Source organism: Pteropus vampyrus, unplaced genomic scaffold, assembly GCF_000151845.1.
Source record: "Pteropus vampyrus isolate Shadow unplaced genomic scaffold, Pvam_2.0 Scaffold208, whole genome shotgun sequence".
NCBI classification, from domain to species: Eukaryota; Metazoa; Chordata; class Mammalia; order Chiroptera; family Pteropodidae; genus Pteropus; species Pteropus vampyrus.
In genome coordinates this window covers 2,250,014-2,268,403 of record NW_011888989.1, presented here as the reverse complement: position 1 = coordinate 2,268,403, position 18,390 = coordinate 2,250,014, and the positions used below count along the sequence as shown (strand labels likewise).

Genomic DNA, 18,390 nt, shown 5'->3' with positions numbered 1-18,390 from the left:
CACAAAATCCCCGAGGAGAAAGAGGAACAATTTTTGTGAACAAAGACAGAAAGAATTATACATAATTTATTTTTTACTAAAATTTACAACTAAAACTCTGAAAATTATATCTCATTTAAAAAATGCTAGTAAAAGAAATTAGTTATTATTTTTCTGTGATTGTGTGCCTTAAACATTAACATGTGTGCTGTTTTTCCAGTATTTTATACAATAAAGAAGCTTATAGCATCACTTCGAAGCATCTTTAAGTTAAACATTGTATTTAAATAAATAAATAGGATTAATTTATACCACTTAAACTTTATATCAACAAATTCTTCCACCCAAAGTAGTTTTACATTTCAAATCCTATAGAGTGAAATTCAACTTTTTAAAATGAGATCCAAAATATTATGTCAGCCTATTTTTTCAAGGACAGCCTTTACCTGATGTAGCAGTCAGAACATACTAGGTTGGACTGGACCACAGTTATAAACAACTCCAAAATTCAGCAGCTTGACCCATCAGAGGTGCATTTCCTGCCCATAGATATGTATAACATGAGTGAACTGGAGCATTCTGCTGATCCCAGTTTTTTAGGGGCCAGGTTGACAAGATTCCATCTCAACACGTGCTTCCAAGTTCTCCCCAACAGAGGGAAGGAAACGGCAACTATGACACACTTCTGCTCACATTTCATTGTTCAAAACAAATCGATGATCACTCCTCACTTCAAAGGGGGATTGTCCTCTTACTATGGCCTTCTAGGAGGACAACTGGAGTATTTGTCACCAGCCCTATTGACTATCGCATTTGCTTTTGTTTTTTATTTTCTTTGGATCTTAGCAGCATATAACAATCCACATTATCTATCTCCCCATTTAGAACTCATATTGTCAATCCAACAAACTTATATTATTAATCCAATAACAACAGACATTTTATTCTTTTAAAACCATCATATTAAACCGAGATCTTTTTTTTTTTCTTAAAACCAACATCCCTAGTACATCTCATTTTGGCAGAGCCAGGGCACTGTATGTAAGTTTAAAGAAAAGTGAATTTGGTAGCCTCACTGTCGCAGGAATGACTAGCTCTTCACCAAAGACTGATGATCCTCCCCCCAAATCCCCACCCACCACGACCATAGGTAGAGTTGTAGCTGAGTTGCAACAAAGGATATTTCTCAGACCCTTGTAGTAGTTGTGGTTACATAACTGAGTTTTGGCCAATGTAGATAAAAATGCCATTTACCACTTTCAGGCCTAGTCCATAAAAATCTCCTGCCACTTTCATCTTCTGGCTGGTTGTTAATGCCTCAGGCAATCTAAAAAGCCACATGTTGAAGATGACAGAGCCTCTGTCAGCCTGGTCTCTAATGACAAGCACAACAAACGGAATTCCCTAGCTATCTACTAATCTCTTTTCATTCTCTAATGTGTATTCTCTGGACTACTGCACTGCCTGTTTATAAGAGAATTTCCTGGCAAATGAAAGAAAAACTGCATCATTGTAGAGGAGTTTGAAAGAGGCAACAGGGAGGACTGGCCAGTTTCTGCTTTTGTAATACCTTTTACTTATCACTAACCACTTAACATAGGGACAAGTTATAATCACAACGTCAATGACTGCCTAAGGCTGACAGGCCATATTCTAAGTAAGTGTCTCATGATAGAAATACTCATAATGCATGAAATTAGATATATGATAGTACTTAAATTTTATCATGCTCATCAAAGCCCTATCCTCTGTAATATGTTGTAGCAAACATAATGCTATGACTTTGCCAAATCTATTTTCTTTTCTCCCTGAGCACATAAATAGGCTGTATTTTCCAACCACCCTTGGCATTTAGGAGGGTCATGAGACAGAGTTCTGGACAATGAAATGTGGTCACAAAGGATGTGAGCCATTCTCAGACTCAATCAAGAACTCAAGTTTCAAGTGGGGAGCAGAACCACTAGTTGGAAGGAGCTGGGTCCTGAATGAATGCTTAGAGGTATGTTGCGCTACCCAGCCAGCTTGGGATTATAGTATGAGAAAGATACAAACCTCTGAGATTTTGTTATAGTGATTAACACAGTCAGCCTATCTTAATGAATACATTAGGACTGTCACATTTGCCTGAGAGAACTATGTAAAAGGTTAAAATTGAAGGGAATGATATGTAAAGTATACCTCAATAAAGTTTTTAATTTAAAAAAGAATGTCCTGCCTTAAAGATGTACCCTAACTCCACCCCTACTCCCACCCCAACCTGTTCAATCCACTCTTCCTAATTGTTCAAGAACTGCTACAGAATGCTTCTTGCCATGGCAAGGGGAGGGGCAAACTCCAGAGGAACTTGCCCTCACTGAGACAAATCCACCAAGGTTTTTGCCATAATTGGAGGAAATTCTCAGAGAAGAGGAATAAGAGATACAAACCTCCAGTTATTAAAAAAAAAAAAAAAAAAGTCACAGGGATGTAATGTACAGCATAGGAAAAAGTCAATATTATTGTAATAACTTTGTATCGTGACAGATGGTTACTAGACTGTGGTGATCACACCGTTGGAATATAAATGTCGAATCACTATATTGTGTATTTGAAACTAATATCGTATGTCAACTATACTTTAATTTTTTAAAAAAAGCAGACCCACAAAATGGATACCGCAGAAAATATAGACCCAGTTTTGCAGGAGAGAAAGTTGCCTTCTCTGTGCAGAGCGAGGAGGGCCCAACAGCGCCACCATACTGCTGGTCCCAGCCTCGCGCAGCCCTCCACTCCCTTCTACTGGGGACCAGTGAGCTGGGCCTGCGGGATGTAGACGAGGAGGCCTGGGCTCTTCCACCGGTCAGGTTCCGTCTGGTCGCCTCAGAAGGCCATGCAATACTGTGGCCTTGCTATTTCCCAAGCCAGGGAAGAGCTTGGCCGGCACTCCCACCCCTCTTTCTACCCCCAGCCGTTATTCCCGCGTCCTTCTTCTGAATTTAGAGAGGCAAGGCATCCTCTTGGCTTCCTTCCGGCGGGATGTGACTCTTGCCAGACTCTAAGCTGATAATCCAGGACTTTGGAAGGAATAATATTCCATGTAAACCTAAGAGGCAGCTTCTATTATAATGTCACCCCAAGGCCTCAAGACCAGGGCTTTGAGAGCCGGCTCCATTCAAGTATTGTAAGGCTCCCTCTCTCCTAGGACCTTCTGCTGTGCCCTTGAACATGAAAAATCCCATGAATGAAGGAACTATTTTTGATTTGTAAACTCCCTATTACAAACAGCTTTGTCTCTGTCAGAATCATGCTCTGTGCGTAAGAGGTAGTTAGAGACAGGTAGGTGATTAGATAGGTGTGTAGGTAGATCGATAGATAAAAATACTTGACAGTCTGCAGATCATTCTAAAGGCAGGGTCCCAGGGCTGGTCCTGAGTATCTATTACACGGGAGGAGCTCTGGATCACAAAGATGTGGTATAGACAGCTTTTGGTCTTATATTTAAGTCTATATTCATAAGGGAACAAAAAAAAGAACTAATAAATTGGGTCAGGCAGAGGGATCGTAAAGGGGGTATTTCTAAAGCACTGTAGTTCCTTCTAATGTTAATCAAAGTGGGTCTAAGGTTCCACACTCCACACACCATTTTTCCTTCCAAATTCCCTGTTCTGAGATTTCAGGAGGAGGCAGACTGCAGGGCTTTGCATTAGGTGCTTAGATGGGAGGGAGGGGATGCCTGGGTTTGGGCCGATCTGGGTCTTGAGTATTACCCAATACTCCTATTGCTTCTTGTAAGTGCCAGGGAGTCTGCTAACTTTCAAAAAAAAAAATTCTGTAGAAACTATTTACTCCACAAATATTTATTGAGGCCCTTGCTTCACATGTGTCAGGCACTGTGATAGGCCTTGGGGAATTCAGTGACGAATAGACCGGTCACTGTCCCCAAGTACTCACAGTCCAGTGAAGAAGGCAGCCTAGTAAATAGCTATCCTTCCCTGAGAGAAGTGCTACGACAACTGCCACTTACTGGCTGTGGGACCTGGGGCAGGCCACACAACTTCTCTGTGCCTTACTTTCATCATCTTAAATGGGGCCAATAGTAGTGCCTCTCTCTTTGGAACGTTGTGAGTATTAAATGAATTAATGTATTAAAATGCTTAGAACAATGCAAGACACAGCAAGTGCAACGGAAGGGTTTGTTCTTGGTGGTGGTGCTGTCACTGTTATCGTGGTGGCAGTGACTAATGGAGGAAAGCTTCCCTATCCCTGTGCGTTCCCAAACCAGAAAGCCCTCCCGGAGCAGGTCATACAAACTGAGTAGAAGAGGAGTTGGTCAAATGGCTGAGGGAAGGAGGCACCAGGGGAGGGAGGGGAGGGAAAAGAATAAGGGGAGGGGACGGAGCAGAGGAAGCAGCATGTGGTGAAAAAGAGGTCTGGAGAGCACAGCAAGTGTGGGAGCAGAAATCAGTTTAATTCAGATGCGGAGGTGATTTGGAAGATGAGGCAGAGAGTTAAGGGTAGACGATAAGGGGTAGATCGTAAAAGGTCTGTGGTATCATGCTGAGGAACTTGTATATTTAAAAATCAATTTATGGAAAAATTTTTCTAGAAATCTGTGAAGCTGTATCAGCAAAGTTTAGCTGAAAAGGAAATTGAGAAAAGGATCCTCAATGGTCAATTGCTGATAAGAATGGAGAATGTGCAGAATGTCCCACAGGCACCTGGATCTAGCTATAGATCCCCGGGGTGGCGTTGACTGTAACTGATTTCCTACAGCTTCTTTAAACCTCAAGTGGCTCTCCTCTATCCACGTGGCATAATAACAGCTTACCTCCCTAATGGCATTCAAGGCTGTGACAAACTCTTCTGCTGTCTTCCGTTGTACCCCTTTTTCTTTACTATCAGAGCCCTGACATTCTGTCCACTCTTGTCTGCCATCCAGGAACTCAGCGGGGAATCCTGATTAGCTCAAATAACTCATGTAATTCCATCTCCTTTCCCAGTGATTGGCTGAGAGATAGATGGGCACTTGCCACAATTCTGGCCAGAGACATGAGAGAGCCCAGGAGACTTGTTCTCTGAACAAGAAAAACGCAGGCTGACAGGCCTCTTCTTCCTCTGAATGTTTTGTTGGTATGTGACACCTGGAACTGCATGTCCTCCAGAGCATCCAGCACAACAACTTGCATAGCATAGTTAGATAAGTTTACATTCCACTGAAAATTGAAGATGTCTGACAACTTCCTGAGAGATAAGTAAGGTGGTTATCCCTTTGGTAGATTAGAAAGCTAAGAAAAATAAATTAACATATATAAGGCCTAGAGAATAAGCAGGAATAAAGCCAGATCTCATGATTGCTAGTGCTTCTGCGATACCAGGGTACTTCTCTTTCATCATACCAGATACAGACCAAAAAGTTTTATAAAGAATGGTATTCATGCCCAGACAACAAAGCAAGGCATGAAGATCAAATAAATCGTTAGTGTAAATTGAAATGCCTTTTTGCATTTTTGTTCATATTACATAAGCCATATGAGGCTGAACTAAAAAAAAAAAAAAAAACATGAAAAGATGAATTCTTGTGCTTTTCAAGCTGAGAGATACACACTTGTCTGAGTCAGATAGCTACCCTATCCAGGACAATAAACGACAACACTGTTTCCCAACGAGTGTGCCCCAAAGGCATTCGGGGCCTTTAGGGATACAGACATTGCCTCATTTTTGAGGGGAGACTCCTCACTTTTACCCCAGTGTCACAGTCAGTTTGGGTTTCTATAGAAAAGTACTACAGACAGAATAAATATTGGAAATTTATTTCTCACCATTCTGAAGACTGGGAGTCTGAGATAGGGCACCAGCACGGTCAGGTTCTAGTGAGGGCTCTCTTCCAGGCTGCAGACCTCTATGTTTGCAATCTCACATGGCAGAAGGACGGCAAGCGAGCTCTCTGGGGCCCCTTTTATAAAGGCACAAATTCTACTCATGAGGCCTCCACCCTCATGACCTAATTATCTCCCAAAGATTCTACCTACTAATATCACTACATTGGGGGTTAGGATTTCAATATATGACTTTTGGGGGGACTCAAACAGTCCATTGCACCCAGTGAGCCATACAAATGTTATCACTATTTACATGTGTTGAGACATGAAATAAGTTGGGAAGCACATGCCCATCTTTCCATGTCTTTCCCACATCTACTTCCGTCTTTCACAAACCCTTTATTTTAGAGAACTGATCCATTCATTGTTTTTTGCACTGTTTTGTTTGTTCACATTTTGGCTTAAAGACCTTCCCTATGATTCTTCCTGCCTTAAATCCTGGGCTTCTCCTGCATATCTGAAAATTTACTTTAATCCCACCCAAAGTGACCTCCTCCAGTAAACCGTTGCAGTATATAATGAGTGTTATATAGTTAAACCACTTGGCCTATACATACTATCATATTGCATATCTTATTTTTTCATTTCTGTGTCTTGTCTCTCTAACTAAACTACAAGTAATCTCTGACGGCCATCACGAGAGCCTTTCTCATAGCAAATAATTCATTCTTAATCTGTTTATTGACCACCAACACATCTTACTGTGTTCTCATTTTCTAATCTGTTCTATCTTCTTGTTCCGGTGATGGTGGATGTGATGTAGAAAGTCAGACTATTTGATTGTATTTTTTCCAACTAAAACATAGTGTGTGGCTACTATATAAAAAATGCATGGAGATTTACAGAAGATTAAAAAAAAGAGAAACATATTGATAAAAACAAAATAATGATGAGGTCTAGGGTTCTTCTCATTTAAAAGTCTGGAGACAACAGAGGCCCTAATTAATAAAGAATTTCTCCACATGGAGGAAGTATTCACACAGAGGAAGGCGACACTGGCCATTACTTCTCCCTTGGAATATTTAGTACATATAGTCACATTTTAGTGGCTATATTAGGATTTGGGGAAGAAGAGGGTACTTTTATTCTCAAACCACCAATAAAGCCTGAAGTATTTGCAAGTTTAATCATAGAACAGACAACCTTTGCATAATTCAACTTAGCTGAGTAGTTCCTGCAGAGGCAAGGAGACCCAAGAACCAGAGTCTAATATTTCTGAAATGACGTGTGTGTGTGTGTGTGTGTGTGTGTGTGTGTGTGTGTGTGTTGTGTCGGGTTAGAACTTGGACCCCTCGGTGTAATTTGGCCAGGGCAGAGAAAGACTCTGCTAAGGGAAAGAATCTTAAATGGTCTGGAGAATAGAGCTGGCCAAGCTCATTGTCCCTCTGTGGTCAGCCCTACCAACCACAGACTCCCACCCAGACCACCTACCCCTGTGAGCCTTCTCATATACTCTGGGTGAAACACACTTAGCAAGCTCCTTCAGTGTGACTCCTTGGTCTCTCCCTCAGAACCAACCAAGAGGACTGGTTTCGAGGCTTCTAAGGCTGCCAGCCTCCTAAGGAAGTATTCCTAAATAGAGATATATTTTGGGTTGCTGATAAGCCCCCTAAATATTTGGGATGCAGCCTTTGAATTTAATGGTTTGACTGCTGATGTCAACTACTCTAGTACTATTTATAGAAAGCTAAGACCCAAGGGGCCTATGTGAAAGTAGATAGATCAGATCAAACAATTATTTATTTTGATGTCAGAGAAATTCAGAGAAGTTTAAATTATACACTTCCAAGAAAGCTGTGAGGCCATTACCATCCTACTTGTTGTCCTTGGGGCTCAGCTAGAGTCTATGAGAGCCCAGGTTAGAGTATGAACTGCGGTATAGGAAACCCTGGGATGTATGAAAGGGGACACTGGTTCAGGGTCTGAGTGTGCTTGCAGTTTCTAGAGGAATTGAGGTCACCTAGAAGATATAGAGCTGCTCTAAAAATGATTTAATATTGCTTTTCTATGGATTCTCTACTCTCATGACAATCAGGAGTCATCTCTCAGTGACTATCTATCTCCCATGAAACCAAGAACCTCCTGTTTTGTCTGTAATCATTGCCAACAGTAAGCCTCCACCCCACCACTCGCACACATGCAAGCACACACACACATACACACTATACTTTCAGTTTGAGCCGGTGATATTTTGGACCCTGAATGCTCTGAAAAATAGAGAACTATCTCACCAAGTTAAGGAAGTGAGCTCACAGATCTAGTCTTTGAAAACGTTCAGCTTAATAACTCAGTCCCCTAGATCACCAAGTTTCTCTTTCCCCGTCCTTCAGTTACAGCATATAAACAAAGGATCATTTGAATTTGCATGAGGGAAAATTAATTGAATGGGCTTTACAGGACTAATGGGTTTAGTTTGGCTCTTAAAAATCTTTCTACCAGGCTGTTTCTCCAATATTGTGACTGTTAAGCCTTTTCTACTTAGAACTAACTAGAAAACATTTCATGTATTTATGTGTCATAAATGTGTATTTTTTGTTTGGATCTATATAAGTTTAATTCATTTCAGTCTCTCACAATTATTAAAAATTAGTTTAAAGAGAGTATAAAATATATAGATGGTAAACATTGCTCACTCTTGTGCTTCAGTCTTAGTGCTATTAACAGGAAATGCATTTCTGACACTTTTAAAATGAGCAATCACATGTATAATCAACTTGGTTGAAACTTCCTTCCTGGTAACTGCAACACTTCCTCTGCATCTGGATACGAAGGGAGACTCAGAAAAGCAGAATTGTTTTGAGGCACACTGGGTAGGTTTGAATTTGTTTTATTTTCAAAAATTAAACAAATGATCCTTCAGCATCATCACCTCCACTGCTTTATCAGGTATTTTCTGCCCTTTCTATTTTTTGCCCTTTGTTAGGTCTGACTCGGAATAGTGACACTTCCTTCTCAGCTAGAATATTTTTATCTGGAACTGTTGTCAGTTCTTGAGATGATACTACCACTGAATGTCTCTGTTTCATTGTCTAGTTCAACCTACATGTATGGATATTCATGAGGTTCCAGCAATAGTTTTGCAGGTGCATCGGTCTTTTTTTTGTTTTTGTTTAAGAGGAAGAGGAAGGGCATATGAGCCTGTGCCAGCCAGGTTTCACGTTCTTACAAGTGCATGCTTAGCCATTATTGTTCTTAACCGTGTTTCTAATGTCTTCTCATAAAAGGAGAACACTTCATAGCTTCGACCATGAAGGAAAGCAGTGAGTATTTAGTCTGCCTGTTTTCTTCTGCATCTTGTATCTTGTAAGATTGTTTGAGATCACTGAGGCAGAAGTCATTACCGTGTATTTGTATGTTGCCTAAATTAAGACCTATTTTATTTCATTAGTGTCAATATTACTGTATCTTCCTTGTTGGTTATTCTATATGTAGCCACAGACCAAATAGTGAATATTTTAAGCTGCAGGAAACAGTTGTTTGGGACTGTTGGTTTCATGTATTTACTAAGTAGAATTTCATATTTTATGAAAGGAAATATTGACTTAAAAAGTAACTTTAAGCCAAGATTTGAACAGAAGTTTGATCTAATGAAACTTGTCTTTCTTATCTTTTCATCAAACTCTTCTTTTTGGTATGTGTCAAATGCTCCATCATTTCTCAAGGGAATAAGTAGTTATAGGTCTTGCTAATATTGGTCATTAAAAAGAGTAAATTATGTTTTCTGAAACGTTTACTTTCATGTCAGTAGTTGATTCTTATTTACAATGTAGTGATACTAAATATTAAAATAAAAATATCTTATATTTCAATTTTAATATTTTTAGCATTTTGATCATTATTTGAAGTGTTTCTTACTGCAGTATGCCACATTTATACTTAAATGCTTTGTGCAGAGTAGGTATTTTTTAAATATTTGTGGGAAGAGTGGATAAGTCGATGAGAAGAAACTTGTGAATTCGCATTATAGAGATGAAAATATTAAAGCAAAAAAGAAGTTAAATAATTGATTGGGGTCCAAGCAGCAAGTCACTGGAGCCCAGGAATCCTTTCTTCCATCCTGTGACTTCCCCACTGTCTAAAACAGAGGAAGAAGAAATGAACTGGAACGTTAAAATTACCTGAATGTTCCTATTAGGAGAGCGCAGCCTTGGGTGACTTTCTTAAGACACTAATCTAATATAGAAAAGACAGCCAGAATGTTTACAGATTTCATGATTCAAAATTTTAAATATCTGCACATGTTTCTGATTGCAACTTTACCAATTCTGATAGGAAATGACTACCTTTTTTAACTAGAAAGAAAAGAAAAAAGAATGACAGGAAATAGACTAGGGTGTAGATATCTGAACCAGAAGTTTGAAAATAGAGACTATGAAGCAAGTCTGGTAAAGTGGCTGAGTCCCAAGAAGAAGTGTGAGACTGACAAAGAAAAAAAAAGCCAAAGCCTGTTTCCAAAGTGGGGTGGCTTAGTGTCTTACAATGCACCTTGCAAACTAGGACTTGATCCTTTAACTAGATTATTTTACTCATCCATTTCAGTATGCTTAAAAACAATTACCACTTTGAGCCATTATATGTCAGACACAGCACTAGACGAGTGTTTTACGTAAATCTTTTTGTTTAATTAAATTTTCAAACCACAAAAGTAGAAAGAATGATTTCTTAACCCCCATATACCCATTGCCCATACTGAACAAGTATATATATTACCTTATTTAATTCTTATCTTCACCTTCTGAGATATTACTCCACTTGACAGATGGGAAATCGGCTCAGAGATTATTTAACTAGCTCAAGTCACCAGATACTAAGTAGCAGGGTCAGGATTCACAAGCCCCGACCCCAAAGCCCCTGTTTCCTTGTACGCATGTCATTGTCATTCTTCTACATCTCCTTCTGCCATCTCTCAGAAAAATGCAACTGGAAAGTGCCTTCCCTGTGACAGAGCCCTCTGTTTTTTCACTTCTAGGTCGCGCAGGGCATGGAGCTGGAGAACGATGAACAGCTGGTGGTTCTGAGAGAGGACAACTGTCGCAGACGCCGGAGGATGAAGCCGCGCGGCTCCGCGGCCAGCCTGTCCTCCATGGAGCTCGTCCCCATCGAGTTCGTGCTGCCCACCAGGCAGCGCACCAGCAAGACCCCAGAAATAGTGCTGCTGCATGTGGCGGGCCACGGCAATGTGGAGCAGATGAAGGCACAGGTGTGGCTGCGTGCACTGGAGACTAGCGTGGTGGCTGACTTCTACCACCGGCTCGGCCCAGACAACTTCCTACTGCTCTACCAGAAGAAGGGACAGTGGTACGAGATCTATGACAAGTACCAAGTGGTGCAGACGCTGGACTGTCTGCGCTACTGGAAGGTGCTGCACAGGAGCCCAGGCCAGATCCATGTTGTGCAGCGGCACTCTCCCTCCGAGGAGACGCTGGCCTTCCAGCGGCAGCTTACCGCCCTCATGGGCTACGATGTCACGGACGTCAGCAACGTGCATGATGACGAGCTCGAATTCACACGCCGCCGCCTGGTCACCCCGCGCATGGCTGAGGTGGCTGGCCGTGACCCTAAACTCTATGCCATGCACCCCTGGGTGACTTCCAAGCCCCTCCCAGAGTACCTGTTGAAGAAGATTACCAACAACTGCATCTTCATTGTCATTCACCGTAGCACCACCAGCCAGACCATCAAGGTCTCGGCTGATGACACCCCAGGCACTATCCTCCAGAGCTTCTTTACCAAGATGGCCAAAAAGAAGTCTCTGATGGATATCCCTGAAAGCCAAAATGAAAAGGACTTTGTGCTGCGCGTCTGTGGCCGGGATGAGTATCTGGTGGGTGAAACGCCCATCAAAAATTTTCAGTGGGTGAGGCATTGCCTCAAGAATGGGGAAGAGATTCACCTGGTGCTTGACACGCCTCCGGACCCAGCCCAGGACGAGGTGAGAAAAGAAGAGTGGCCACTGGTGGATGACTGCACTGGAGTCACCGGCTACCATGAACAGCTGACCATCCACGGGAAGGACCATGAGAGTGTGTTCACTGTGTCCTTGTGGGACTGTGACCGGAAGTTCAGGGTCAAAATCAGAGGCATTGATATTCCTGTCCTGCCCCGGAATTCTGACCTCACTGTTTTTGTGGAGGCGAACATCCAGCACGGGCAGCAAGTCCTTTGCCAGAGGAGGACCAGCCCCAAACCCTTCACAGAGGAGGTGCTCTGGAATGTGTGGCTTGAGTTCGGTATCAAAATCAAAGATTTACCCAAAGGGGCGCTACTGAACCTCCAGATCTACTGCGGCAAAGCTCCAGTGTTGTCTGGCAAGGCTCCTGCTGAGACTCCGAGTTCTGAGTCCAAAGGCAAATCTCAGCTTCTCTATTATGTGAACCTGCTGCTGATAGACCACCGGTTCCTCCTGCGCCGTGGGGAATACGTGCTGCACATGTGGCAGATATCTGGGAAAGGAGAAGACCAAGGGAGCTTCAATGCTGACAAGCTAACATCTGCAACCAACCCAGACAAGGAGAACTCAATGTCCATATCCATTCTTCTGGACAATTACTGTCACCCAATAGCCTTGCCTAAGCATCGGCCTAACCCTGACCCCGAAGGGGACCGGGTTCGAGCCGAAATGCCCAACCAGCTACGGAAGCAACTGGAAGCAATCATAGCCACTGATCCACTTAACCCTCTCACAGCAGAAGACAAAGAATTACTCTGGCATTTTAGATATGAAAGCCTTAAGCATCCAAAAGCATATCCTAAGCTATTTAGCTCAGTGAAATGGGGAGAGCAAGAAATCGTGGCCAAAACATATCAATTGTTAGCCAAGAGGGAGGTCTGGGATCAAAGTGCTTTGGATGTTGGGCTAACAATGCAACTCCTGGATTGCAACTTTTCGGATGAAAATGTAAGAGCCATTGCAGTTCAGAAACTGGAGAGCTTGGAAGACGATGATGTTCTGCATTACCTGCTACAGCTGGTCCAGGTAGGGGATGCCTGTGCTATCAACAGAGCACTCTTCTCAAGGAATTTATTTGCATGTGCACAGGCACCCCCTTCAGTTGTCATTAAATGCCCTTTGTCCAGAGCATTATATCAGTCAAAGCAGATCTGATGAAGCCACCTCAAAAAGTAGTAAACTGTTCTATTTACTTTTTTACTGTCTTTGAGAGTTTGCTGGCAAGCATTTTGAAGATGTTAATATTTCCTCTTTTTTAGGAGAACTGGACCTGTGGGAATACTTTGTTCTCATTTACTCTATTAATGATATATTCAACTTATGAAATGATCCCTTGTGCCAAAGCTCCCACTGATTTACATGATTTTCATGTATTATCACATTTAACTCTTCCAATAGCTATGATAGAGATCAAATTAATATTTTCATTTTACATATAAGGAAACCAAGTCACAGAAAGTCTAAGTAATGTGCGCCTAAGGTCACATACTTTGAAAAACAGGAATTCAAATCCAGGAGGTCTGACTCTGGGCCCTACCCTTTTCACCGCCTCCCAATATCCTGCATCAATCCAGTGTCAGGGTTGTGTGTCTTAGAGAGAAAAGATTATATTCTGATAGTGTTCATCACAATTCATGAATGACGTCTCATATCTGGATGGGATTTTGAAAGCCCCTCTCTTTAGACAGGTCCAGTATGTGTTTCTACTCCTGTTCTCATGCCTTTCCTTGGGTTCAAAAGAGGCTAAGTCATTTGCTTAAAGTTTGCTTAGGAAGCTAAAGAAAGGAGGAGCAGTTCTGCTCACTGTAACCAATCTCAAATTAGATCATGCTGCTTGACAAAGAAGAGGAAATTAAGGAATTGGAATAGAAATGCTATTTTAGAGTGCAGACATGTTCATTAATTCAACAACATGTACTGAATGTTTCCCCTTTTCTGGATGCTGAATATAAAGCAGTGATCAAAACAGAGCCTGTCTGCCCTCGTATAGCTTGTGTGCATGGATACGACTAACATTAAATGATAGACACACAAGCAGATATTTAATAACAAATTGTGATAAATGCTCTAGGGGAAAACTACAGAGTATAATGAGAAAATAGAGGTCCTGGGGATGCTTAATTTAGATTGAAGAAGCCAGCGATAGTTCTGAGTAGGTGGTGTTTGACCTGAAATCATTAAGACTAGTCAGCCTCAGTGTTAGATACTAAACTGTCTAATCATTATCTGTATTGACAGGAAGGCCCTGGAGTTTCCTGATGAGTATTTTGGGTATTCTCACCTTTAACTTTGAACCTTCAGCTTCCCATTAGGCAGATACTTGAAATATTATATTTGGCCTTTGCTTTCATCTATCAAATATAGCCAGTATTTTTCTCTGCCCATGAGTGCAGATACTAGCATAACACTAATGAAAAATTTAGAATAATCCAAGTGTCTTCAGCTTTCTAGCTCTCCATAACAAACCGAACGTAAAAAAATTTGCATGAAATCTGTTCTAAGTCTCCAGGCCACCATGAATTATTTTACATTGTAATTTTCACAAGTAAGCTTTAAAGAATTGGAAAATGAATAGTGTTCTTGGAAGTGTTTAAATGAAAGAAATCAATAAGTAATATTAGCATTGAATCTGTGGTCATAAATTTGAAAAAGAGTAGTCATTTGTGAAACTATTTGAGACATTTTCAGATATGGCCAAATGACTCATTCCTGATTAAAATGGTCTCCTAGTTGAGATCCACATTGTCTTTACAGAAGTGAAACATGAAAAGGTCAAAAAGACTCATATTCGGGTTAGAAAATTAAAACATTTCTGAAGTGAGTACTGGTGGTGAAATAACCATATTCTCAGAATTAAGATCTTATTTGACCACACCTATGGAAAGTATGTGGATAGTTGAAATATTGTCGGGTCAGTATTGATCATTTGCAAACTGGAAATCATACCAAAAGCCCCCAGGCCCTAAAACGTAAAGTAGAATGGGAATTTCTCCTCTTCCTTCTTAGAAAAGAATAGACCATGTCTATTTATAAAGAAAATACTCTGAGACATTTAATTTTAAGCCTCTCTTTATGCTTATATATGACATCTATATAACTTTATATATACATCTATAATAATCAAACAATATTTGTTAGTCTGGCTGCTTTCAAAATTATGGACTATTGCAGACTTATAGAAAGGATTAGAGAATAATATAACAAATATCATGCACCAACCAGGATTTACTTATTTTTTACATTTATTCGTTCTTTTCTTCAGACATAGAGCCGGCATCTAAGTCAATATCTCTATATTAATGAAGTGATATGAAAACTACTAAACATTGAAAAACCTAAAGAAGCATATAAAATAAGGATTTTCAGACAAAAAAACTCTGTATGGCAGAGAGCAGTGATTGCTCTGTATGGACTGATGTAAGCCGGTTGTTTACTTACAGTAAGAATCTGTGAGGCAACCCAGTGACTTGCCAGCGAGATGCCAGAAAGACATCTTGAGCAGAAGAGAAGTGATAGGATTTTTAGGATCTTCACATCTAACAAATACTTTTCTCTTTACATGTACTCTATGTCCACTGTCTATTTTCTTTCCAACAACCTCTCTTACTGTCCACTTTTATAGACTTGTTATAAGCCATCTCCATCTTTCCCTTCTATCCTTCCAATAAATCAAGTATGCCCTTAATGGAAGCAAAAGTCCTCCCCTCTTTGCCTTCGAAGTCATCGAAAGTACATGACTGTGAGTCAAGAGTTCTGGCTTCTATTCCCAGTCTTTAAGTAAGTGGTTCACTCTGGCCCAAAAGGCCCTTGAAAAGAAAGAATTGAACTTAAGTGACTGGTAAGATTCTCATCACCCTAGCCATTAAAACCCACCAGGGCAGAGCATCAGTTTTTCTCCATTTCCTTTTCCCTGATTAACCAATATGGAATGCAACCCTACAATGCCAATGTGTTCCTCCTCTAGGCTGTGAAATTTGAACCTTATCATGACAGCGCCCTTGCCAGATTTCTGCTGAAGCGTGGTTTAAGAGTAAGTATTTCCATTTTGATAATAGTATGACATTTAAATTATTGAGAATTGGCTGGTGGATCTAGGGCCTTAGTCATAATAATTTCAACCTTCTTGTTCCCACCTTCAGAACAAAAGAATTGGTCACTTCTTGTTTTGGTTCTTGAGAAGTGAGATAGCCCAGTCCAGGCACTACCAGCAGAGGTTCGCTGTGATCCTGGAAGCCTACTTGAGGGGCTGTGGCACGGCCATGTTGCACGACTTTACCCAACAAGTCCAAGTAATCGAGATGTTACAAAGAGTCACCATTGATATTAAATCACTCTCTGCTGAAAAGTATGATGTCAGTTCCCAAGGTATCGTAGCTATATTTTCTTTGTTCTCTTTTCAAATGACTTCTTCTCCAAATGCCATCATTCTTGTGATTCTTCTTCTTCTGGAAGACAATTTGTACCTCCTAAAGGCAGCAAAGAACAAATTATTTAATCTTCTGTCGTCACGGAAGAAGTAAATTTAAAGTTCTCCCTTTATGAGTAATATGTTTTAAAACTATATATATTTTTAATGATGAGTTCATGATAGATTGTAAACTCTTAAAATTTGAAAAGCATGCAGATGTAAGATGTGTTTTTTAGAAATAATTTCACACACAAAAAAATTAGTTATTTTCAAATATTTACCTTTTACTTTCCATCATTCAATACATGGAAATAATTTTCAAATTTTCAGTCTTTTAAAGTAATGAGTAATTGAGAAGCTATTTAAAATTTTTGGTATATATATACACATATATAGTGTGTATGTGTGTGTGTGTGTGTGTGTGTGTGTGTGTGTGTGTATGTATATATTTCAGAGTACTTCATATGAAAAATATACATCACCTCCTCTCTAAAGCCATTTCCAATATTGTTTTCTTATCCCTAAGAAACTCTGTTCCGGCCCTAGGAAAATTAATCCCCCTTTTTCTGTACTTCCATAGGTTTTGGTTGATATTGCATTAAATTATAGTCATCAACACATCTTTCTGGTCTAGTAAACTAAATAATCCCTAAATTTAGGAATTATCTCTTATTCATGTTTGTATACTTTAGACGCAACACTATGGCTTATAATGGACACTCACTAACGTACTAACCAATATTTTAAACTTCAGAATATTTTGAATTTCCAATTTTTCTCTTCGATTCTTTTTCAATACAACAATAATGTTCTTTCCATAAAATGATAGCGATAATAAGAATCTTATTCATTTTTATTTTTATTGTATGAAAGAGAACCATTTGTACTGGCCTTCAGTCTATCTGTTATTCAGGGCGTAATTTTTAATTTATGTGTTTTGCCTTTGGAACTTTGAGGCTGTCACATCCTCCCCACACAGCATAACTTCCTCTTTTGAAAAGAATTTACAGATCTTTAACCAAAGTTCATTTAATATGGTCTTCAAATGTCTGTTCCCCAAATCAGATGGCAGTTTAAAGTTTCACATGTTGGAAAGAAAACTACAGTATCAGTTCCTTAGCATTATTCTTAAAACATCCTTCTCTACCTGATTGTATTGGTATCTCATATATATTCCCCTATTTTTATCCCCTGTTATAGTATGTGTACATGGCTGTTTTGCTCACAGTGAACCTGACTTACCTTGCCACCTCAACTAGTTAACTCCTCAAATACAGAAGCATACCCCGCTTTTCTCCTATTCCATACCAGACCAAATGTATATAGAATGTTGTGAATAGATGTGGCCTCAGGAAATGTTATAGATAATATTGGTAATTTTTTGAACTTATATAACTCTTGTGTGCTTTTGAAAATTACAGTTATTTCACAACTTAAACAAAAGCTTGAAAACCTACAGAATTCGAATCTCCCAAAGAGCTTTAGAGTTCCATATGATCCTGGACTGAAAGCAGGAGCACTGGTGGTAGGTATCATCTTGATATCTCCATGTGGTCTTTGTGTCTTAAAAATGTCTGTCAAGCCTTCTCTAAACACTAGCTGCTAGAAGTCTTAATGCAAGGCAATCTCCCACCTATTTTTTTTTTTAAAATCAGGTTTCATGAAGAATCATTTACGTACAATAAAATTTTTCCTTTTTAAATGTACAGCTCAATGAGTTTTGACAAATTTGTATAATCACATAACCATCTCCACAATCAATATATAACATTTCTATGGAAATAATACATTTCCATAGAAATGTTATAGAAAAAGTTATTTTATATCCCTTTGTAGTTAGTCTTTTCCTCCTCCCATTCCCTATCTCAGACAACAGATTTACTTTCTGTCACGTAATTTTGCCTTTTTTAGGATTTCATGAAGTGGAATCAAAGTATCTGGATTCATTTACTTAGCATAATGCTTTTAAGATCCATCCATGCTGCTGTTTGTATCAGTAGTCTGTTTCTCATTATGACTAAATAGTATTCCTTTGTATGGCTAGGCCACAATTTGTTTTCCATTCACCTTTTGAGATAGTCAGGTCAGATGATATGTGTGTGTTTAATTTTATAAGAGATTTCCAAACTGTTTTTCCAAAGTGACTGTACCTTTTTACATTCCCATTAGCAATATATGGGAGTTCCAATTGTTTT

At 39.8% G+C, this 18,390-nt stretch overlaps 1 protein-coding gene across 1 annotated transcript in view; it reads left to right on the top strand.

Moving 5' to 3' along the window:
- The first annotated feature begins 8,602 nt into the window (after positions 1-8,602).
- The window catches only part of PIK3CG (phosphatidylinositol-4,5-bisphosphate 3-kinase catalytic subunit gamma), a 34,067-nt gene continuing 24,279 nt past the window's right edge, over positions 8,603-18,390 (top strand). The window contains exons 1-5 of the mRNA XM_023537997.1: positions 8,603-8,647; positions 10,807-12,813; positions 15,752-15,817; positions 15,927-16,152; positions 17,617-17,720. Of these exons, the coding sequence (XP_023393765.1) occupies positions 10,819-12,813; positions 15,752-15,817; positions 15,927-16,152; positions 17,617-17,720 (2,391 nt within the window). The 5' untranslated portion in view covers positions 8,603-8,647; positions 10,807-10,818. The remainder of the gene's footprint in view (positions 8,648-10,806; positions 12,814-15,751; positions 15,818-15,926; positions 16,153-17,616; positions 17,721-18,390) is intronic.